Here is a 23,977-nt window from a genome sequence, read left to right as displayed (position 1 = left end):
GCAGACGTTTGGCAGCTCCGCTCAGCCTACTGTTGAAGACTTTTATACCCAGTAAAGTTTGATAGTCCTCAACCTGGTGATTTTCACTTGTTTTTCCTGTCGTTTTTGATGTTCAGAATCCAGAGAAGAGAATTGTGAGCAACGACACGTTAAAAATCGCTAGAAATGTATTGCTGAAACTGGCCACTTTATTAGGTACACCTGTTTAACTGCTCGTTAACGCAGAATTCCGATCAGCCAATCACATGGCAGCAGCTCAATGCATTTAGGCACGTAGACATGGTCAAGACGATCTGCTGCAGTTCAAAGCGAGCATCAGAATGGGGAAGAAAGGGGATTTAAGTGACTTTGAACGTGGCATGGTTGTCGGTGCCAGACGGGCTTCTCTGAGTATTTCAGAAACTGCTGATCTACTGGGATTTTCACGCACAACCATCTCTAGGGTTTACAGAGAATGGTCCGACAAAGAGGAAATATCCAGTGAGCGGCAGTTCTGTGGGCGCAAATGCCTTGTTGATGCCAGAGGAGAATGGCCAGACTGGTTCCAGCTGATAGAAAGGCAACAGTAACTCAAATAAGCACTCGCTACAACCGAGCTCTGCAGAAGAGCATCTCTGAACACACAACACATCCAACCTTGAGGCGGATGGGCTACAGCAGCAGAAGAGCACACCGGGTGCCGCTCCTGTCAGCTAAGAACAGGAAACTGAGGCTACAATTCACACAGACTCACCAAAACTGGACAATAGAAGATTGGAGAAACGTTGCCTGCTCTGATGAGTCTCCATTTCTGCTGACACATTCGAATGCTCGGGGCAGAATTTGGCCTCAACAACATGAAAGCATGGATCCATCCTGCCTTGTATCAGCGGTTCAGGCTGCTGCTGGTGGTGTAATGGTGTGGGGGAGATTTTCTTGCCACGCTTTGGGTCCATTAGTAACAATTGAGCATGGTGTCAACGCCACAGCCTACCTGAGTATTGTTGCTGACCATGTCCATCCCCTTTATGAGCACAGTGTCTCCATCTTCTGATGGCTACCTCCAGCAGGATAACACACCATGTCATCAAGCTCATCATCTCAGGCCCCGTTTACACTAGTGCGTTTTAGTTTTAAAACGGCGTTTTAGAATGAAAACGATCCGCGTCCACACTCGCGTTTCACCCAGCGTTTCTGAACTGCTCTCCGTCCACACCAAAACGCTGAAAACGCACATCACGTGACCACACACACACTCTCAGGCAAGCGCTGTAGCCAATCTACCCAGATGAGAGCTGTGCTAGTCGGACTTCTCATCAAGCATCTCCCGCTGGATCTAACCTCACTATATTTATTAAACGGAATATTTCTTTCATCTTGTTGTCTTTATTTAACGACATATTCATTGGACATTGGAATCTATTACTTGTTCTCAGGTAACGTGTTTTGGCTAAGCGCAAAGATAAGTTAATGATTAATGTAACCACGTACATTCTGTATATTGACTGATCGCTTGCCTTTATTTCCTATAATGTATAAACTTATTGTATGTTATACTTTTATAATGGCCATTATCGATTAAAACTGATATTCAGCAAAGAGAGGGTGTGTTTCGTATTTTCACTGAAATTGAAAGGAGGCAGTTGTTGTAGGCTCCGTTTTGTTATAAATATGCACACAGTGAAGATGACGCTCATATTTGCAGCACGGCGCCTCAACATTTTTGCTGTCTGTTTAGTTGCTAATATTAAAATGAAAATAGGCAGTTCCTTATATCATGTTTACATTTTATTGTTGAGAAAGTAAAACAACGTAGCCAGGGTGATGTGAATGAAGTTATAAAGTACACTGTTCCCTTTGAAGATTTACCCGTGTCCTCGGTATAGTCTGTTTTCCATATCAAACTGAGAAGAAGAGACTGCAGCCATGATCAAACTTGCAAAGTTTTAACTTACACGGAGAAGATGCAGGACTGAACTGTGCGTGTTAGGCTACTTAATATTCAGGAAAAGCCCCAATCAGAGAGGCGAATGTCTGCAGCCCCGCCTCCGTTTTCAAATGTCTCCGTTTTCCATCATCCACACTGAGACGGAGCAGCTGCGTTCCAGAATGAAAACGGCCTCTCCAGCGTTTTCGAAACGCTCCGTTTTCGGCGCTCGAGAACTCCGGCGTAGTGTGGACGGATGGCGTAACCGTAGCAAAACTTATGCGTTTTCAAACTAAAACGCATTAGTGTAAACGGGGCCTCAGACTGGTTTCTTGAACATGACAATGAGTTCACTGTACTCAAATGGCCTCCACAGTCACCAGAGCTCAATCCAATAGAGCAGCTTTGGGATGTGTTGGAACGGGAGATTGGCATCATGGATGTGCAGCCGACAAATCTGCAGCAACTGTGTGATGCTATCATGTCAATATGGAGCAAAATCTCTGAGGAATATTTCCAGTAGCTTGTTAAATCTCTGCCATGAAGGATTAGGGCAGTTCTGAAGGCAAAAGGGGTCCAACCCAGACTAGTAAGGTGTACCTAATTAAGTGGCCGGTGAGTGTAGTACTGAATTGTGTATTCAGAATTTTAGGGGGTGGGGCTAAAATGATGCACAGACCCACCCATTATACTTGCATTATAATAACTACTGCATATAAGCATTATTGGTTCTCCTGCTCAGTCTTGAGTTAATAGCTAATATCCATCCACCTATTTTATATGCACATTTTGGGAATATTTCATTATAACTCTTGATTTAAACAAGCTTTGTAAAAGATCTGACATGTTGTTTTGCTGATTGTAAAAGATCTCAGCCTTCAGTCTGTCATTACAGTGCTTCAGTATTATTATTACTCTATTATTATTCCCTCCAGAACTTTCTTGAGCATCCGTCTGCGCTCCCAAAGAGCGTCTCACTCCTCTAAAAGCCACCACATTGCATTTCATCTTGGTATTCTGAGTCACAACTTAATTATAGAGAAGGAAAAACACCACGGTGACTTCTCTCACCGCTCTAAACTACATTTCTCTGCCTGATATTTGCTCCAGTTTATCAGGAATTGATGATTTTGTTCTCTTGAACTTATTGGAGGGAATCATTAATTTATTTATAAATATTTTATGCAATATTACAGTTTCCGATCAATTTAATTAGCATCTTTGCTTGTAAACAGCTGTCATTTTTCATTACTACACATTGCTAGCTATCAGAATACATACATTTAAAACATACAACGTTAATAATTAACATCTTTTTCAACTCACTGCAGCGCTAATGCACCTTGTTGTCTATTTGAGCTTACTTAATCATGCACGGCTGTATACAGCCAATGAAGCTAACTTTACTAGCAGTAGCGTGCGTTCAGGTTATAGCGGAATTTGTGAACTGAGAGATGGATGGACACTTTTCCACCAGGGGGGTGTGGCTACAGCAGTCATAGACACGCCCCCAGCGCTGCGGCCTGTGCCATGAAGCGAGTTAAGTTTCAGTTATTGCAGTTATTTCATGTTAATTTAACCTATTAAAATGAGCTAATAATATTTCAACTTAATTTTTTTAATCATTGAAACTGTTTTGAGTCAGTTTAATATAAGTTAAAGGTAACTGTAAGGTTGATTTGTTTCATATAAAAAATGTAAAGCGTTATAAAACATTTGTGGTTGCATTTAAAGGGACGGTCCACTACAAAATAATAATTCTGTCATCGTTTATTCATCATCCACTTTTCACAAACCTGAATAAAGATGTAAACAAACCAAATTAAGATGTTTTGAAAAATGTCCGAAGCTGGCAACCATTGACTTCCACAGTATATTCCTACAATAGATATTAATAGTTAACAGTTTTCAACATTCTTCAAAATATATTATATTATTTTATAACATATTATATTATATTAACATCCCTAATACTTGTGCAACTTAGAAGAATTGGAATCATTTAGAATAATAATAAAAATCGGGGCAACTGGTTGAATTTTAATTACGTTAATTACCCTGCTTAAAAATTCAGCATAAACCAGCCTGGGCTGGTTGGCTGGTTTTAGAAGGGTTTTGGCCATTTCCAGGCTGGTTTCTAGCAATTTCCAGACTGATCTTAGCTGGTCATGCTGAAATATGACCAGCTAAAACTAGCTTGACCAGCCTGGTTTAAGCTGGACATAGCTGGTTTTGGCTGAACTCCCAGCCTTGCTAGGCTGGTCAAGCTGGTTTTAGCTCGTCATCTCCCTGCCTGACCAGCTAAGACCAGACTGGAAATTGTTGGAAACCAGCCTGGAAGTGACCAAAACTACATTTAGCAACCGTATGAAACAAAATAGACACATAACCCTTTCACCGTAAGTTTATTGTTGGCTGAAAACAGAGCGTAGTTTTTCTGTTTACCGAGGACTCTAATTTTGACACGCGGACTCTTGTTTTGACTCGTCCTCCGTTTAACGGAAGTCCGCGATGCAGTTTTCCTCGGATTGACAACAAAATAAGCGGAGAAAGTGTGGCGGTGAACTCGCGTGTCTGCCCGAGCTGTGGAGGCTCTGGCCGGGCATGGATTAGACAGTGTGCGGGTGTAGGAGATGGAGGAGCTGCAAGAGATCCAGGAGCTCCAACAGGGCGGTGTGTGTGTGGATTCAGATTCCAGCAGCGAGTCCTGCGAGTCGGACGCTTCTGCCGCCGCGGCGCTGCTGCTCAACTCCGGCTCCAAGTTCCGTGAGTGCCCCTGATTCAGTTTATGATATTAAATTACATTTTTATTTACTTTACTTAATGTCAATTAATCTTATTTAATTTTATGTAGTTTAAAATGTCATGTTGTTATATTTTTAGTTACATTTTATTTATGATACATGCATATTACGAGTTGTTTAATTATATATTCAGATTTTAGTCTGATTATGATAGGAAATTAATTTTAATTTACTTAATGTTCAATTATTTAATTAAATTGTATGTAGTTTAAAATACTGTGGTTTTATGTATTTAGTTAAATTTTATATATATATATATATATATATATATATATATATATATATATATATATATATATATATGATACATGCATATCAATTGCCTAATTTTTATATTCTATAAAGTTTTAAATTGAGGTAAAACCTTTTATAATCGCACATTCAGAATTTCTTCTTATGCTATTAATTTTAGTAACGTATTCCTTGAAAATTCTATATAGTGAAATCATATTATTAGCAGCCAGTGACTATCACAAGTACAACATTGTTCACAGTCAGTTAAATAGTGCTGATGTTGTTTTGAAGTCATATTTACATGTGATTTCAGACCTAATAATCAAAGTTTTTATTGTTTATTTCATAACAAATCAATAGCATGCAAAAATGAGGAATACAATGCTTATTATTTCACATCAAAGGAAAAGATCAGTAGACAATAAAAGCAAACCAAAAAAAAAAAAAGTAATAATATATAAATAAAATTACAGGGGATATATAAATTACACAAAAAATAAGAAGAAAAAGATTCCAAAATTGCATACATCCTTATAGCCTTTTTTATTTTTTGTGTCTTTAGGGTTTCGATATATGCTTAGGATCAATTTTAATCAAATAAATATTGGGCTTATCATTGGACCATTTTTGTTTGGGTACATAGTACTACCATATAATATCATTAAATTAATAAACAAATTCTGCTTTAAAGTGTTGTTGTTATTATTATTGTATATCACAAAAATATCTTTACAAGAAAACTGAATTTTTAATTTTGTAAGTTTCAATATAACAGGGTATCTGCAGGGTTTTAAAAAGTCTCAAAATGTCTTTAATGTCAAAAACAAAATTTTAGGCCTTAAAAAGTTTTAAATTCCCTGAAATATTGTGTTGTAGGTCTAAAATAATCTTAATTTCCCTATGACCAGGTAAAGCTACCCAATCTGGCCAACATCCATTCACCTATAGTTCATCTCAAAACTTCAGTTTTTTTATATTCAAGTTTTTTATTGCAAAGAGACACACTTCACAACAGCTGTTACGCTGTAAACAATTATATGGTCAATTAGTCATGACAGCATATGTTTTTAGTTCATTGTAACTTATTAAACCTACCATGTTTTAACTTAATTTTATATAGTTAAGCTCTTTTAAGTTAGTTTAACATTATAACATAATTTAAGTTCAATGGACTCATAAGGTTAATTTGATTCAGCTTAAAATTTTAAGGCAACCAGAATTGTTTTTACAGTCTAGACATTTTTACAGCAAATTCTCTAAAATCAGAGAAATAAAACTAAAGCAACAAATCCCTTTACATTATCTTCCATTAAAAACTTTTTACAGAAATAACTGGACCATTAAAAAAAATCCTCAGTGTTTAGCCCTGTATAAGTCTAAAATTTAACTCATAATGGTCTTAAACGTCTTAAATTTGATTTGAAGAAACCGGCAGAAACCCTGAATAAGATATTCAGCATCAAAACAAAACATTTGGATATATGTGCATAAAAAAAAAAAAAACAGCTTTTGTATCGATTCCTCCTCAAATTCACAAAAAGTGCACATCGATACCATGTCTCTAAAAAAAACACTGGATAAATTAAATGTATTAGTTTATATGTCACTTCATGTCGTCATTCCAGCTGCACATATCATGAGCAAATCAAACCACACAAAGTTGGTCACGCACGGCAATCCCTCGATTTGATACCAAACATCACTTAATGTTCATATTAGGGTTCCACCAAGTGTTGTGAAAAGTTCTGTGCAAATACTAGGGGTGTAACGATTTATCGTTGTACGATTTATTGCGATGCAAAAATGTTTTTTTATTTATTTATTTTTTTTATTTACTTCAATAACAAACATACAAAATTCAACAATTTACACAAAAGAACACAATGACAATAACAGATCAGGATAAACAATATAAACTTTAAAGGGTCACGAAACAGCAAAACACATGTGTTGAGCTGTTGACAGTCATATATGTGTCCCACACTGCTAAAAACACTATTAGGACACCTATATTTCACTAAAAAGTGTAAATTGGTTGTTTTTGCGTTATTTCAAGCAAATTCGTACTTCCTGCTTGAAACGAATTTTTGAAGCTGCGTCACGGTCATGAGATAATAGCGTGTATTCCAGCGTGCAGACTGGACGTCTGTGCCAGAGTGTGTCTTATTACGTCTTACAGTGTGCTGCATTAATGCATGAGTAAGGCTTGGTTCAAACCAATCAGCGCGCTCTATTGTGCAACTTCATTAATATACATTAGCGTCACCGTGTTTACGCCACAGAGACGCCACGTTGTGTTGGCAAAACAAGTGTGAAGTGTTGCTTTTATAGTTTGCTGCAGTGAAGTTTTGTTTTCATTTTCTCTCTGTGAGAGCTCATCTGGAGTCACGTGTGGATTAACAGTGTACGCGACGCTCGACAACAATAACTTGCGTGTCTAAGGAGGAACATTGTTTACCTGAGAGCTGTTCTCATCTGCAAACGCTGAAATCCGGATTCGCTTGTAACGTTAGTCTTCTCTTAATAAAGACGCAGCTCTAGTTGCTGTTGATTGTTCTGTCTCTACAGATTTGGTAAGTGAGCGACCAGTGCTCTTTGTTTATTCAGTTTGTTCGTATCGAATTAAGTTAACTATTGCACCGAGTGCAAACATAGCACCGCATTTTGTGACTGGAATAACACACGCGGCTTTCTGACGCTACCTGCCGTGCATCTAAGTTTCCGGGAAATGCGGAGGTTTTTTTTCTCTCATTCGCCGTGCGGTATCAAACATTGCATGAAAAATACACGCTTAGAGCAGTTCCTTGAATCAAATATCTCGTTTGTCGCGAGGGGCATGAATGAATTCCCTGAATGAAAGAGCCAAACTGCTGTTAAAGTCCAACATTTAATAATTTGGCAAATAATTGGACTACAGATGTCCATGTAGGTTAAACACCATCACTTTCTCATGTGTGTGTATTTTGACTGAAACTCGCGCGTGCCCAAATAGACACTCCCACACCCTCCCACTTTAGTTCCTCCGACACTCCCCCCTAAAGAGCTGGACACGCCCACTTCTGACTTTTTCCAAAGTAGAGGTGTGAAAACACCCTGCTGAAACGAGGGGGTTTCATGGCCCTTTAAAAATTAAATAAAAAGAGAAACAAAAGAGAGAAAAGAAAGAAAAAATAAATAAATAAAATTAAACATATACATAACACAAATACAGCAAGAGGAAAGGAGGACTTATGTATCTGTGCTGTTTCCAAAATATTTATCATAGAAAACTAAAAATCTATCACTTTTCTTATTATTAACTAATCTAAGAGATTTAATAAAAACATCAATTTCTATTAAAAAATGTGAAAAAGAAGTCTTCACAGTGATTTACATACTTTGCACAGCGACAGGGATACCTCCTAATGGTGTTGAAAGAGTCACATACTGTATTTATAAGGTACAATTCACCCTAAAATATCATTCTGTCTTCATATAATGTTCCCGCCGCAAAATCACACATGACGTGAGCTGACCGCGAGCTGTTACTACAGAGGGCGGATGATAGACGCGCGCGTATGGCAAGCTATTTTAGCATTTAAACCTTTGTTCTGACTATCCATAAATATATTTAGAGATATCTCTAATTATATTTTGACTAGTCATAATTATAATTCGACTAGTCAGAATGACAATTAGAGATATCTGCAATTACAATTGTACTAGTACGAAATCAGATTGGAGATATCTGCAAATATATTATGACTAGTCATATTCCTCCATTGACTTCCATTGAAAAATATTTGCAGATATCTCTAAATGAGTTTTGACTAGTCACAATTGTAATTAGAGATATCTCTAAATGAATTTAATTAAATATGAATTAAATACCTGGAAATGTGGATTTTATTTGCACACAAAAAACGCACGTGACCAAGCAAAGCCTTAAGCTCTTACTGTTAAATTCAATTGAATAGAACGTGTTTTTTTTTTTTTTGCACTTTTACTTAAATTGTTCCTTAATTTTGTCTCTGTCATTTCAATAATATTTTTTAAGAAGTTTTTAAATTGTTTTATTTTCCAAAGACAGGCCTGTTTAATATATTTTCTAAAAGAAGGTTCAGTTTAACAAGTTGAAACAAAAGAAATACATAAAAAATAGTTTACTTGGAAAAATTTGCATTTCAGTTTAATTTTCAGTTTTTATTCCAAATATCGTGATACATATCGAAGCGTGAACATTATATCGTGATGCACATCGTATCGTGAGCTGAGTGTATCGTTACACACCTAGCAAATACTTTAACTAAAACCCTCACATGTGTTTCTTGTGTTTGTCTTCTGCTGATGTTCTTATGTTCAGTCTTGAATGCGATGTCGGCTGAAGAATACAGGACGGTTTACTGGCCAAAACTAGAGCGAGCCGTCGAGCTTCTGCTCACCCAGAGCCCAATGGAGCACATCTCCATCTCCTACGAGCAGATCTACAGGTCAGCCAGACACTCCTGTTTTCATTTTCTGTTGGTCTTAATACACAAAGTAACTACAGAGCAGTCAAGTTTTAACCTCATAAGGCCCAAGCTGTTTTTTTTAACATGCATTTTTTATTTCTCTTTGCTATTTGGGCTTTTTGGAGTATCATCTTTTGATAAGATGTACTTTTAGAGAAGGATGATGTCCATATATGTGGACTCGGGGTGCCAATTTACGTAAAACACTTTTTCCTGACGTTTTTTAATGCATATATAACATTGTTTTTTTTTACTTGATTTGACTATTAAAGAGTCAAAACAACATGTTTTTTTTCCTATTTTGGACGGTTAAAAATAGGGTTTGGGACATTTCATATGCTGCAAAATGGATGCTGGATGACGCTGTTTGTCTGTAACTAAATATAAAACATTTAAAGTATTTTAAATAGCCACTTTAGAGGTCAAATGTGCTGTCCACGTATGTGGATAATCAAGCCCTAGGAGGTTAACCACTTAAACTCTGCGGACCCGTTACCGGGTCTGTGGCGACATCGACTTTCGCTTTAAAGGGCTAACGTTGCACCAGACCCCCGTAAGTGGTTTTGTTTGAAAGTGTAGAATCTATATGTTATGCACATATGCATCACTTTGGTTTTTATTCTACTGTATAAAAGTTATTTACACTTAAATACACAGTGTTTTGGATACCCGAGCTGGGTATTTTACATTGGTTCGTTTTCATATTTTTTCATATGACACATGTACAAGTTATAGCTCAAATGAAAGCTCTTGCCGGTGCTCATACGGTTCTAGCATTCTTTTTACTGAATTATATTCATATGCCAAACAGTTGTTGAATGAATCGTGGTGTTTCCATGGCACAGAAATGTAAACAATACATTCATGATCAATAAGCAGCCCCAGATAGCACAGACAGCTGTCATCTCTTACCTTATGCTGTGCACTTCAGGGCCATTCTCCTCTGTTTTTGAGGTGATGTGCATAAGTAATCCTTTCATATGTCTAAAGTGCTCCAAACACAGTGAATTATGTTTGATCAAACAAAAGAGTAGTGAAATATGAAAACAGTGATCGCTCCCTGTGGCTTGTACAGCACCTCTCATCAGTTGGAATACAATAACTTTTGCATAGATTATGGTGGAGACATTTTTCTTTTTTCCTATGATTACAGACATGTGCAGGAACCACCAACATTAATTACAGCACACTAGACCACACACAACCTAAAAGGTACACTTTCAAATTAGAGTTTATAAAAATAAAAAAAATACAAAAAGCACCTCTTTTTTTAGGTGTTTATTATAACACAGACGGAATATACAGTTATTTTAAACATTTTTAATAGTGTTTTATGAAAATTCAAAGGGTTTTCTTTAAAATTATACCACATTTTTGCATTTACACCTCTGCATGTGGATTTGGGAAGCTTTTAAATTTGGGTAGGCAAAAATCCAGGCGGAAATCCCCAAATAGCAGCAGAGTTTAAGTGGTTAAATAAGAAAAAATAGCAAAACTCTGGTCATTTTAAAGTGTGATGCTAACGGTCTGGGTGGGTGGTATGTGTGTGCGCACGTGTGTTCCTTTAATCCAGTATCAAAGACTCCAGCAATCCATGAGTAAATGCATCTTTGTTTTGTCCTCTTGCAGTCACGTTTATAAGTGCGTGTGCCAACAGCATTCAGAGTTGCTCTATAATGACCTGATGTGGAAGATCACGTCTCATCTGGAGCAGGTCTCTGCTGAACTACAGGTCTGTACATTCACTCTAGACATTTAGCTTACTGAAGTATTAAAGTCCACATGCACCAGAAGCTGCGACCATTTTGTTATAGTGTGACGCAGTTTCTAGAGAAACAGAGTATTAGGGTGCTTTCACATCTGTAGTTCGCTTCATCTGGTCTGGATCAAGGGTAGTAAATGATGCATTGTTGCATCTTCTGCCGTCTTTGGGTCGTTTTCACACCACACTGCTGGCTTTGGTCCGAACCAGTTTAAACAAACCAAAATGCAGTCATCTGACAAAATCCACATCTCTCATTGGCCAGATGTTGTTGAACATATTTCCTAAACTGCTTATTGATTGGTCAGAATTCACGTGCGGGAAAATGCCAGTGAACTCCCGCAGGTAAACTAAACCTTTTACTCTGGAGGGATGACTGCGCTGGCTGATTGTATCCCTGCTTTAGACAAACTATACATTACGAGAATGAAGCGCGGCCGCGGCTGGAAAACAGTGTTTAATGCATCGCTCGTCACTTCAGGAGGAGACGTGAATTAATTTAGCTAAACTGCGACATGCTCATCTTGCGGAAATATTACCAACGATCCATCAGGTAATGTTTTCCCCTCTCTCTCTCTCTCTGTTGGTAAAGCGCTGTCAACAAATATTTGTCCTCCATATCCCATAATGCACAGCGCATCAGCCTACGGCAGCTGGATTAGTCCAAAAGGCGCAGTACTTTTTGCGGTTTGACCTGTTTTAGTATGGATCATATTCTCACCACAAACGAACCGCTCCAGGGTTCGTTTGAAAGCGTACCGAGTCCACCTCTTCAAGCAGGTCTCGGTACGCTTATTTGGTCCACTTTTGGTGCTCACTCGAGTAGGATTGCTGCATTCTCACCTGCCCAAACGAACCGCACCAAAAGGGAAAACGAACTCTAGTCCAATTCAATCGAACTAAATAAGGCAGGTGTGAAAGCACCCTTAAAGAAGAAAACAGTGGGCGTGGCTTGTTTTGTCTACTGCGAGCTGATTGGATGTAGTAAAGTAGGCGTTTCATTCAGAATGATTGGGAAAAGGGTTCGGGGAGAATTATTAAAGCCTAACAGACTCCTCCTCCTCACCTTATTACTGTCAAAACTGACAGCTGAAGGGGCGTGGTTAATTTTGTTAGCCCCGCCCACTACCTCAGACAGACCTAAGCTGTTTCTTGTCTGCACTTGTGTCCTCGTGAAACGTCATCAGCCATCGCCGAAGTACTGTTCCAATTCAAAGTTCACATCTTGCCAAGTACAGATCAAATTCCCGGATGTGTACTTGCTCAACCCCTTTACCCAAGGATGCATTGAAAGTTGACTTGTGCGAACTTGCGAAGCTCAGGTATCCCAGAATGCGTTGCAGCTAAACTAGCAAGCGCTAATGGTGGAGGAGAAAACCCGCTCGGTTTTAAAAATACTCCTTTACTGTGTCACAAAATATCGTTTTAAAGGGCCATGAAACCCCCCGTTTCAGCAGGATGTTTTCACACCTCTAGTTTGGAAAAAGTCAGGAAAGTGGGTGTGTCCAGCTCTGTTTGGGTAGAAGTGTCGGGGGAGGGATAAAGGGAAGGGTTTGAATAAAAATGTGAGTTTCCATTTAGGCATGCGCTGCTGACAGAGGAAAAAAAACACACACACGCAGAGGAGAAAGACAATAGCCCCTTTCACACAGTGATACCAGTAAATATCCAGAAAATTTCCAGAACGACTTTACCGGTATATTCAAAAAAAGCGCTGTTCACAAAGGCGAGGACGATACGGAATTTTTCCAGAAAAGAGCATTCACACATCCATTCCAAAATACCGGTAAATTCTGACATCATTCACCACAAATGAGCTTTAAACGGCTGCGCTTGTATTTGTAAATATTTGACTACATTACAGACTCTGTGGATGATCAGTATTGTGAACAACTTCGATGAAAACATAGAGAAACACTTTCGCATGTCGAGATGTTCATAATGTGTACGTGAGCTGGCGCTCACAGGCTGTTTCACGGGCAAACGCAAAGCTTGAAGGTAAACAAACAACGGCTTATCATAAGCATCTTATCGATGATTATTTACACGGTTGGCATTAAGAAGAACATATAAACGCTATCTGACTAATATCTAGCAGCTAAACGCGTCTTGGAAAATATTCAAAGGCTTTTATTCTCATAAACCGCGCGGACGTAAATGCGTCTGACTGTTCTGATTGGCTAAAGCAGACGTTCACGTCAGCATGTTCTAGACGTGCACGCGCTCTTTCAGGCAATCTTCCTTCTGCATTCACACAGCGCAGCGTTCCGGCAAATTACCGGTAATGTTACAACTTCTCTTTCCGGAAAATAGCCAGAACTAATTTACCGGTATTTTCAAAAAGGACCTGTTCACACATACAACCTTTCCGAAAAATTGCCGGTAATTTTCCGGAAAGGTCTGTACGTGTGAAAGGGGCTAATGTGTTTAATGACGGTGGAATGTTTGATACCGCATGTCGTATAAGAGAAAAAAGCCTCTGCATTTCTCGGCAACTCAGATGCACCCAGTTGGTCAGAAAGCCGTGTGTGTGTAGATAATCCTGTCACAAAATGCGGCGAAAATTCAACACGACGGTCTGTAATAGTTTGCTTACAGTGTTCACATGTTTACACTCTGAGAGCAGCATTTACAGCAGATCTTTCAGCCCATAATATTGTAGTGATGTTAACGTAAACTAAGTAACTTAGAAATCATTTTGACCAAGGTCTGTGCTTAAACACTGAAAGAGTACTGCTGACGATACCAACTATAACTTTACCATCTGAATGAACGAAGAGAGGGCGCTGATAGCACATTTTTGGTAATTCTACTTTGGTTTGTTTTTAAAATTCATATCACATGCCTAAATTAATACAATATGTATATATACCAAATAAATACTACTAGTTTTTATTACTATTTTGAACATAGGGGACTGAAAATTACAATCAAATGGAAAATCACAGTTTTCTCCTCTTATCTGCAGGCCAGTCCACCTGAACATTTAATAGAAAACTTCAACCTAGCTCTGAGTCGGTACACAGCTGCTCTTCACTGCATCGTTCCTGTCTTCATCTATATGGTAAACCAGTGTTTTTGAATGTCACTTCCACACGACACTCAATCCTGCATTGATTTGTCAGCGTTTTATTCTTTACTGTGTGTTACAGAACAAGTTTTACATTGAAGCAAAGCTAAACCGAGACCTGCGGGACGATCTCATGAAGCTGTTCTCAGATCATGTAGCAGAGAAACACGTCGCCACTTTACTGCGTGAGTCTGAAAATGAGGAGTATTTATGTTACAATTGCTTAATCTTTATTTTAGATCATAGTGATTGCTGCAATTCCTTTAACAGCCACAAGGTGGAAACGTAAATGAAACTGTATAGGCACTGTTTCACACGCAACTTTTACATTTACTTTTAAATTCTGTATGTCATACTGTATGCCATTGTGTGTTTTAGGCCAGATTACTTTAATATTTGAGGGTGCAAAGTGGCATCTTACAGAACAATTGTCAATTATCTTATACATGAACACACACTCACTGGCCACATTATTAGGTACACCTTACTAGTACCGGGTTGGACCCTCTTTTTGCCTCCAGAACTGCCTCACACCTTCGTAGTATTGATTCAACAAGCTACTGGAAATATTCCTCAGAGATTTTGCTCTATATTGTCATGATAGCATCACACAGTTGCTGCAGATTTGTCGGCTGCACATCCATGATGCCAATCTCATGTTCCACCAAATCCCAAAGCTGCTCTATTGGATTGAGATCTGGTGACTGTGGTGACTGTTGACTGGTGCCTGGTGACTGGTGACTGTCTGGCCATTCTCCTCTGGCATCAACAAGGCATTTGCTCCCACAGAACTGCCGCTCACTGGATATTTCCTCTTTGTCAGACCATTCTCTGTGAACCCTAGAGATGGTTGTGCGTGAAAATCCCAGTAGACCAGCAGTTTCTGAAATACTCAGACCAGCCCGTCTGGCACTAACAACCATGTCACGTTCAAAGTCACTTAAGTCCCCTTTCTTCCTCATTCTGACACTCGCTTTGAACTGCAGCAGATCATCTTGACCATGTCTACATGGCTGAATTCATTAAGTTGCTGCCATGTGATTGGCTGATTTGAAATTTGCGTTAACAAGCAGTCGGACAGGTGTACCTAATAAAGTGGCCGGTTAGTGTATATTCAAAATGTATTGCAAAAATGTCAGTTTGTATCTTCATTTTCAATCATTAGAATTACAATTATGCACAAATGTTCAAATGTGTTAACTATACTTTTATATACAGTACTCATATTTGGCTGAATATTATGACTATTATATCTTTATGAGCCCTAAACAGACTGTAATTTGTCTAAGCACCATAATAGGCAATTCATTGCATAATTGCAATTATTTCTGAAACAATTAATCATTTGCCAAATTTCATAATTGTGACGGCCCTATTTATGGATGGATTGTGTTCATTGTTGGTGATATTACTGCACAAAAACTGTTTTCTTGCATTTGATGATTGGATATGATGCTGCCATTGGTGCGTAAATGTTTATTTCCTCCTCAGCTCTTCTTAAAAAGGCTCATTCCATGCCATTTCAAGTCAATCCATCCACTATGGAGAGTGTTGTGAAAGGCCTTTACACTCTTCGGCCAGGTGAGAATAATTCACTGAAGTGTTTTGTGTGTGTAATGTTGTCAAACATTTATGTTATAGTACACACAGAAATGAAAACTCTGTCACCATTTATTACTTTATAGTTCCTCTCTGCTGTTAAATACAAAGGAAGATTTATTTGAAGAATGTGGCAAACAGGGTGCTGTTGACTATCATAGTATTTTCATAAAATTAAACAGCAGAACGTACTCTTGGATGGTGTTTAAAGACTGTGAAATTAAAACTACAGATGGTGCTCTAGGCTAGTTTTTAACAGCAGATGGCACTCTAGGGCAATATTTAACACCAGATGGCGCTCTAGGCTAATATTTAACACCAGATGATGCTCTAGGTTAGTTTTCAACAGTAGACTGCGCTCTAGGCTATTTTTCAAACCAGATGGCACTGCAGGCAATTTTTTTTTCATACCCAAATAGTGCTCTAGGCTAGATTTTAACCACAAAAAAGACTTTTAGCGTGTTTTTTTAACCAGCAGTTGGTGCTCTAGGCTAGTCTTTAACCAACAGATTGGTGCTCTTGGCTAGTTCTTGACAGCAGATGGCGCTCTAGGATAGTTTTTAAACAACAGACTGGCGCTCTAGGCTAGTTTCTTAACAGCAGATGGCACTCTAGATTAATTTGAACAGCAGATGGCGCGCTAGGCTATTTTTTTTTTACCCAAATGGTACTCTAGACTAGTTCTAGGTAAGTTTTGATAGCTAATGGCGCTTTAGGCAAATTTTTCTTACAGCAAATAATTGCACTCTAGACTATATTTTTAATTACAGATTGCACTTTATTTTTTAACCACCAGCGCTTTAGGCTTGTTTTTAAACAACAGACAGGGGCTCTAGGCTAGTTCTTAGCTAGTTTTTAACAGCTGATGACACTTTAGGCTATTTCTTAACAGCAGTCCGTGCTATGGACTAGTTTTAACAGCAGTCGGTGCTTTAGGCTAGTTTTTAAACACATACGGCAGTTAAGGCCATTTTTAACAGCAGATGGCACTCTAGGCTCGTGTTTAAAAGCAGATGGCACTCTAGGCTTGTGTTTAAAAGCAGATGGCGCTCTAGGCTCGTGTTTAAAAGCAGGTGGCACTCTAGGCTAGCAGATGGCACTCTAGGCTCGTGTTTAAAAGCAGATGGCACTCTAGGCTTGTGTTTAAAAGCAGATGGCGCTCTAGGCTCGTGTTTAAAAGCAGGTGGCACTCTAGGCTAGTTTTTAACAGCAGATGGCGTTCTAGGCTAGTTTTTAACAGCAAATGGCGCTCTAGCCTACTGTATAAAAGCAGATGACACTCTAGGCTAGTGTTTGAAAGCAGATGGCACTCTAGGCTAGTTTTGAACAGCAGATGGCGCTCTAGGCTAGTGTTTAAAAGCAGATGGCACTCTAGGCTAGTGTTTAAAAGCAGATGGCGCTCTAGGCTAGTTTTGAAAAGCAGATGGCGCTCTAGGCTAGTGTTTAAAAGCAGATGACGCTCTAGGCTCGTGTTTAAAAGCAGATGGCGCTCTAGGCTCGTGTTTAAAAGCAGATGGCGCTCTAGGCTTGTGTTTAAAAGCAGATGCCGCTCTAGGCTAGCTTTTAACAGCAGATAGTGCTCTAGGCTACTGTTTAAAAGCAGATGGCGCTCTAGGCTAGTGTTTGAAAGCAGATGGCGCTCTAGGCTAGTTTTTAACAGCAGATGGCACTATAGGCTAGTGTTTAAAAGCAGATGGCGCTCTAGGCTTGTGTTTAAAAGCAGATGCCGCTCTAGGCTAGCTTTTAACAGCAGATAGTGCTCTAGGCTACTGTTTAAAAGCAGATGGTGCTCTAGGCTAGTGTTTGAAAGCAGATGGCGCTCTAGGCTAGTTTTTAACAGCAGATGGCGCTATAGGCTAGTGTTTAAAAGCAGATGGCGCTCTAGGCTAGTGTTTAAAAGCAGATGGCGCTCTAGGCTAGTTTTTAACAGCAGATGACGCTATAGGCTAGTGTTTAAAAGCAGACGGCGCTCTAGGCTAGTGTTTAAAAGCGAATGGCGCTCTAGGCTAGTTTTTAACAGCAGATGACGCTCTAGGCTGGTGTTTAAACGCAGATGGCGCTCTAGGCTAGTGTGTAAAAGCAGATGGCACTCTAGGCTAGTTTTTAACAGCAGATGACGCTCTAGGCTAGTGTTTAAAAGCAGATGGCGCTCTAGGCTAGTTTTTAACAGCAGATGACGCTCTAGGCTAATGTTTGAAAGCAGATGGCGCTCTAGGCTAGTTTTTAAAAGCAGACAGTGTTTAAGCTTGTTTTTAACAGCAGACAGCACTCTAGGCTAGTTTTTAAAAGCAGACAGTGTTTTAAGCTAGTTTTTAACAGCAGACAGCACTCTAGGCTAGTCTTTAACAAGTTTGACCCAACATGATCTATTTATGGAGATTTCCGTCAGTCTGTTCATGTCTGCTTTAATCTGCTGTTTTTTCCTTGTTTCTAGACTGGGTTCCTCTTGCTCCAGCTCTGTTTTCTAGATTCATTCCCCAAATTAATCCTCCTGCTCTCGAATCTCAGCTGCCGTTTTATGCAGCTCAAGACCAGAAACTGCAGATGGAGCTCTCACAGAATGGTTTCTCCAGGTAAAACTGTCTGCAAACTTTACCTTATATACAGTGGTGTAAGACTACTGAACACTCATACTCAAGGTCACCAAAGCGAACTTCTTGGCGGGATTTAATTTAGCCTCAAACACCTTTGAGCTCCCATTGATCTGTTGATTTCATGCAATCGGTGGGTGTGCTCTTGAACTCCGCCTTGTTTGGCGTTCATTTCGACACTCTATTTATTAAAGAATTCATAAAAGCATGTACCATACAAGAAAAAATAAACATTTAAAGTAGTGACGGCTGTTTTAAAGGTGATAGTGTAGTAAAAAGTTCCGGATACAGCACTAATATAATGCACTCAAGTAAAAGTAAATATTATTTTTAAACTTAAGAGAAACTCCTGAAAATCTACTCGGTTACAGGAGTTTGAGTGTAATCTTACTTTACACCAGTGCAGGGCCGGAGTGGGACTCTTTTTCAGCCCTGGAGTTTCAAGCCTCAGACCGGCCCACCTCAGTTCACCACTGACTATATTAAAATAAGGTTATTTCCAATTCAGTTTCTAATTAAACTATCACGTCATTTTTTTGAGAAAACAGCACTTTTAGAACTTCAAATGTTCAACAACCCTTACAGTATTATGTCTTAACAATAAAAATGAAAAAAAAAAAAAAATTGTTACTCAGACGAGGACCGAACCCAGGTTGGCCGCGTCATAATCTAATGTACTAACCACTGTACCACAACAACTGCACGTTTAATGGCGACTTATCTCGTTATATCATCATTAACTTGCATCCTGCTCACGAGGCTATGTGAAAATAGATAAAAAGAGCAGACCTGCGGTAAAATAATGAATAAGAAGGCTGTGGTCAAGTAAATAAATAAATTATTTTTAAAAAGTGTGACTGCTGAGAGCAACCGATTCTGGAGCTAGGGACACCGGCCCTCGCGGCCAAAAAACGGACCGGCCCACCGGGAATTCTCCCGGTCCTCCCGATTAGCCAATCCGGGCCTGCACCAGTGGTTCCCAGAGTGGGGGTTTCTTGGTGATTTCCAAAACTCAATACATTTTATTGAACTTTTAGAATGACCATATTCAATTCAGCTTTATTTGTATAGCGCTTTTACAATGTAGATTGTAATGAATCAGTTTAGCTCAGTTCAGTGTGATTTAAAATCATTACTGAGAGTTATATGATCCATTATATACAGAAGATAAAAATGGTATTTAATAAGTACATAAAGAAAAACAACATCCAAATAAAAAAGAGCCATTAGCTTTTTGATTTTTATATATGGAGAGTTCAGATGCAAAAACCTCTAAATGCCATCTAGAATTTTCACTTTAAAGGCAATGAAAACAACTTATTTGTCACTATAAAAGTAAAATTTCTGAGCCTACACTCAAGAGTCTGAGAAAATAGCTATTTGCATCTAAACTCTTCATATATATGTATATGTATGTATATAATTTTTTTATTTTATCTATTTTTTTATTTTTTCTACTTTTTCGTTTCAAACTCTCAGGGTTGTTTGTTTGTTTTTGAAAGTTGTTTTTTATTTATGTACTTTATGTATTTATTGGATTTAGTTTTTTCTGTCTTTCCCTTTTTTATTTTATTATAATTATTAAATTTTTTAATTTATTTACATTTTTTTTTTTTCCCCATCTGAGTTTTTTTATTTTTATTTATTTATTTTTTGATAGTTTTTTATTTTTATTTTGGGGGGTTGTTTGTTTTGTTCTTTTGTTTGTTTTCTATTTTTTTATTTTAAAAAAATATATGTAATTATTTTCTTTTTCGTGTCAATCTCTCAGGGTTTTGTTGTGTGTTTTTTAAAATAGTTTTTAGTTTACTTTATTTCGATTTATTTTTAAAAAAATTTTGTTTCAATTTGTTTTTGTTTAGTTTTTTTGGGGGGGGTGATGTTTTTAAAAAAAATTTCTATTAATTAATTTTGTTTTGTTTTTTTATTTATTTATTTTCTTTTTCGTTTTAACCTCTTAGGGTTTTTTTGTTTTTTCTAAATGTTTTTTTTTTATTTACTTTATTTCGATTTTAGTTTTTTAGTTTTTTTCCAGTTTTTTTCTCCTGTTGTTATTTTTTTTCTTTTTTTCACCTGTTTTTCACTTTTTTCCTTTTTTTTCCTTTTATTTATTTAATTAATTTTTTGATAGATTTCTCTTATTCTGGGGGCAGGTTGTTTTTGTTTTTTTATTTGTATGTTTTATTTTTTATTTTTTAATTAATTTTCTTGGTGTTTATTATTTATTTATTGTACCTCCGTTTTTTGCTGGTGTTTTTTTTTATTTTTTTTTATTTTTTCTGTTTTTTGTTTTGTTTGCTTTCTTTTCATTTTTTTAACCGTTTTTTATTTATTTTTTATTTATTTTTTATATTTTTTATGTGTTCATTAATTAATTCGTTCATTAATGTATGTATATGTATGTGTGTGTGTGTGTGTGTGTGTGTGTGTGTGTGTGTGTGTGTGTGTGTGTGTGTGTGTGTGTGTGTGTGCGTGGGTGCGTGCGTGCATGCGTGTGCGTGTGTGTGTGTGTGTGTGTGTGTGTATGTGTGTGTGTGTGTGTGTGATGTTTGTATGTTTGAAATATAACATTTCTATGCTTGTGTAGATGATGCTAAATAACTTGACTAACCTGAGCTGGCGCTTGTTTTTCAGGGGTGATCAGTCCAGGAAGCGAGCAAGTGAAGAATCTTGACGGCGAATGGAAATTTTTTTTTTTGTTTTGTTTTACACCATTTCATTGTGCTAAAGACACAAACACACCTGAGTGCTACTCCACAAACTCCCTCAGCATCAATCACAAAAAAAAAACACTTCATGGGTTAATACAGTCCTCTGGGATCCTCACTAATAGAGCATGACTTCTGAGGCCTTCAGTGTGTTTGCAGGGACGCTTCGGTTTCTCAGTAGTCAGAAAGAGACTGAGTTTGTGCGAATCTCATATTCCAGGTTGATTTCTCCACTCTGAAAGCTGTTTTTCTTGATTTGTTCACATGATTGAGTGAAATCTTCTGTGTTTTTTCAGAGAGCTGATGGTTTCAGGCTTGAGTTCTCTGCATCCAGATTGTTTATGTAATCATGGATTGAAGAAGGTATCGAACATGCAGATATCTAGATATTTAATTCAAAATGCATCTGATTTATTTTAGCATCAATACTGTACGCTGTAGAAAATATATCTGTAAATTTGCATTTTCCGTATTTTGTGATACATTTTGTGTTGTTTAATGGTTTATTTCTGCTTTTGAATTGCATTATGGGAACTTGATCTTTCTTGCAACAACCTTTTAACCTTGGAAAGGTTGTAAAAAGTGAGTTTGTTTTGTTTTTTTATTTGTATTTTTTATAAAAAAATATTTATTTTCTTTTTCGTTTCAATCTCTCAGGTTTTTTTTTTTTTTTGTTTTTTTTTTTTAAATAGTTTTTTATTTATTTTATTTTGATTGATTGATTTTTTTTTTTTTCAGTTTTTTATTTTTGGGGGGGGGGGGGGGGGGGGGCTGTATATTTTTTAATTAATTAATTTTGTTTTGTTTTTTCATTTATTTATTTTCTTTTGTGTTTCAACCTTTTAGGGTTTTTTATTATTTACTTTATTTGTATTTATTTTTTGTTTAGGTTTTTTTCCCTTTTTTTATTAAAACTATTTTTCCGTTTTTATTTTTATTTTATTTTTTCACCTTTTTCCCATTTTCCTTTTATTTATTTATTTAATAATTTTTTCGATAGATTTCTTTTATTCTGGGGGGCGGGTTGTTTTTGTTTTTTTATTTTATTTTTTTATTAATTAATAAATTTTCTTGGTGTTTATTATTTATTTATTGCCTCTCTGTTTTTTGCTGGTGTTATTTTATTTTATTTTTTCAGTTTTTTGTTATGTTTGGTTTCCTTCTGTTTTTTTTTTATTTGTTTTTTTTATAGTTTTTATTTATTTTTTCCATTTTTCTTGTGATTACTTTATATATAGGACACAGCAATAGTGTTAGCTGCAGCAGGTTGCTTTTCCAATGCACCATGGTAAACTTTGACACCTTTACAGCCCATACACGACTGAACATGGGGGATGGTCTCCTTTCTCTAGATATTATTGTTTTTTTATACATTATATCATTTTAGACCACTAAAATGTCAATAAAAGTAACTTTAAGCTGTTGAGTTAAATTTTCTACACCAAAAGTGGACAGAGCAGAGGTCAACATCCTATAATGCAACTTACAACCGTAAATAAACCCAAAACACTTGTGAATCATTAAATACGGATATTTTCACAGTGTAGTTTTAACAGTTTTGAGGCTTATCTGATGTAATAATGACGTGCCTTGGCTCTTCGCCTTTTTTGTTTCTCTCTTTTAGGCTTTTTACATGAAAAGTGACATGTAAACCGTTCATCTATGACAACAACTGTTGATTTAGTTTGTTCTTTTCCATCTAATATTTGGGAAAATGTTACAAATCGAATATGGAATCAAACTAGTCTGTATAAAACAGCACAGATCACAGACATCTGAACTGTAGGTGTAATATAAAGGGCTGCTACTAATTTATCTGGAATAAAAACATGACACTGAAACAAGAATTGTGCATTATAGTGTGCATATGTTAAATGCTGGATTCTGATTGGCTGATGAGCATTCTATGGTGTTTGGTTATTGTAATATAAACACACAGATAAAGTAGTTCCGGCAGGTTTTGAGCGCATTACAGCTCCATATCACTAAACTGACTGAATGATTTCAGTTATTTGACAGCTAGGTGCTATCGGTCTAATCTGATTCAATTATCTATGCTAAGCTAAGCTAAAAGTGCTTCTGTCAGAGCTGCTTATGTTTCTGGTAAATGCTTGATTCTGATTGGCTGATGAGCATTCTATGGTGTTTGGTTATTGTCAGATAAAGCACAGCTAAAGTAGTTCTGGCTGGTTTTGAGCGCATTACAGCTCCATATCACTACACTGAATGATTTCAGTTATTTTACAGTTAGGCGCTAATGGTCTAATCTGATTGAATAATCTATGCTAAGCTAAGCTTAAAGTGCTCCTGTAACACCACCGGTCCTACACCACACAACCTGCTCTGAGCTGGGATCGAACCGGTGACCTTCCGCATGGGATTCGCTTGGTCTAACAAGAAGGCTTAAGACCATAGGCCTCTAGCATCTGTCGCCAGAGCACCTTCTTCACAGGTCAGAGGAGTGAGGTTTACCTGCACAGCACTTACTAACTGGACTCCGTTACACTCACTCCCCCTGCCCCCCACCCCCTTAACCTCACTGGCCTCCATTACAGTCCTGTCAGACTTGCTGATTTGATTCTGACTGGCTGATGAACATTTTATGGTGTGTTGTTATTTAAAAAATAATTTCACAGCTAAAGTAGTTCCAGCAGGTTTCGAGTGCATTACAGCTTCATATCACTGCTCTGAATGATTTCAGTTATTTCACATTTAGACACTGTTAACGGTCTAATCTGATTCAATGATCTATGCTAAGCTAAGCTGAAATTGCTTCCATCAGACCTCCTTTGGTTTCTGTTAAATGCTTGATT

At 37.5% G+C, this 23,977-nt stretch overlaps 2 protein-coding genes across 9 annotated transcripts in view; both read left to right on the top strand.

Annotated features, from left to right (window-relative positions):
- The window catches only part of sirt1 (sirtuin 1), a 17,687-nt gene extending 17,615 nt beyond the window's left edge, over positions 1 to 72 (top strand). For both annotated transcript variants that reach the window (XM_001334404.8, XM_073920340.1), the window contains one exon: positions 1 to 72. This exon is cut by the window's left edge and continues 592 nt beyond it. The gene's annotated coding sequence lies outside the window, so the exon portion shown is untranslated.
- Positions 73 to 4,406: 4,334 nt separating this feature from the next.
- On the top strand, positions 4,407 to 23,011 carry cacul1 (CDK2 associated cullin domain 1). Of its 7 annotated transcripts, none has more exons than XR_012388970.1 (10): positions 4,407 to 4,672; positions 9,287 to 9,413; positions 11,064 to 11,166; positions 14,165 to 14,260; positions 14,349 to 14,451; positions 15,758 to 15,847; positions 18,300 to 18,438; positions 21,091 to 21,256; positions 21,461 to 21,527; positions 22,789 to 23,011. XR_012388970.1 is itself a non-coding variant. In XM_003199759.7 (8 exons), exons 1-8 carry the CDS (start codon positions 4,540 to 4,542, stop codon positions 21,128 to 21,130), a joined length of 831 nt encoding a protein of 276 aa, XP_003199807.2. In that variant the 5' UTR covers positions 4,407 to 4,539; the 3' UTR covers positions 21,131 to 23,011. The 7 variants fall into 7 exon arrangements, 1 of the variants encoding a protein (XP_003199807.2); XR_012388969.1 differs by having other exon boundaries at positions 21,091 to 21,384; XR_012388967.1 differs by having other exon boundaries at positions 21,461 to 23,011.
- The last annotated feature ends 966 nt before the right edge of the window (positions 23,012 to 23,977 follow it).

Source organism: Danio rerio, chromosome 13 (assembly GCF_049306965.1).
Source record: "Danio rerio strain Tuebingen ecotype United States chromosome 13, GRCz12tu, whole genome shotgun sequence".
In the NCBI taxonomy this organism is placed as follows: Eukaryota; Metazoa; Chordata; class Actinopteri; order Cypriniformes; family Danionidae; genus Danio; species Danio rerio.
Note: the sequence above shows the minus strand (reverse complement) of the source record. Positions and strands in the feature narration are given on the sequence as shown.

What these genes read in the sequence shown, in the direction of transcription:
- cacul1 (XM_003199759.7), top strand. Translation starts at nt 4,540, where the DNA reads ATGGAGGAGCTGCAAGAGATCCAGGAGCTCCAACAGGGCGGTGTGTGT. An exon ending in CAACTCCGGCTCCAAGTTCC is followed by an intron (nt 4,673 to 9,286) that starts GTGAGTGCCCCT and finishes TCTTATGTTCAG; the next exon opens with TCTTGAATGCGATGTCGGCT. An exon ending in TCCTACGAGCAGATCTACAG is followed by an intron (nt 9,414 to 11,063) that starts GTCAGCCAGACA and finishes GTCCTCTTGCAG; the next exon opens with TCACGTTTATAAGTGCGTGT.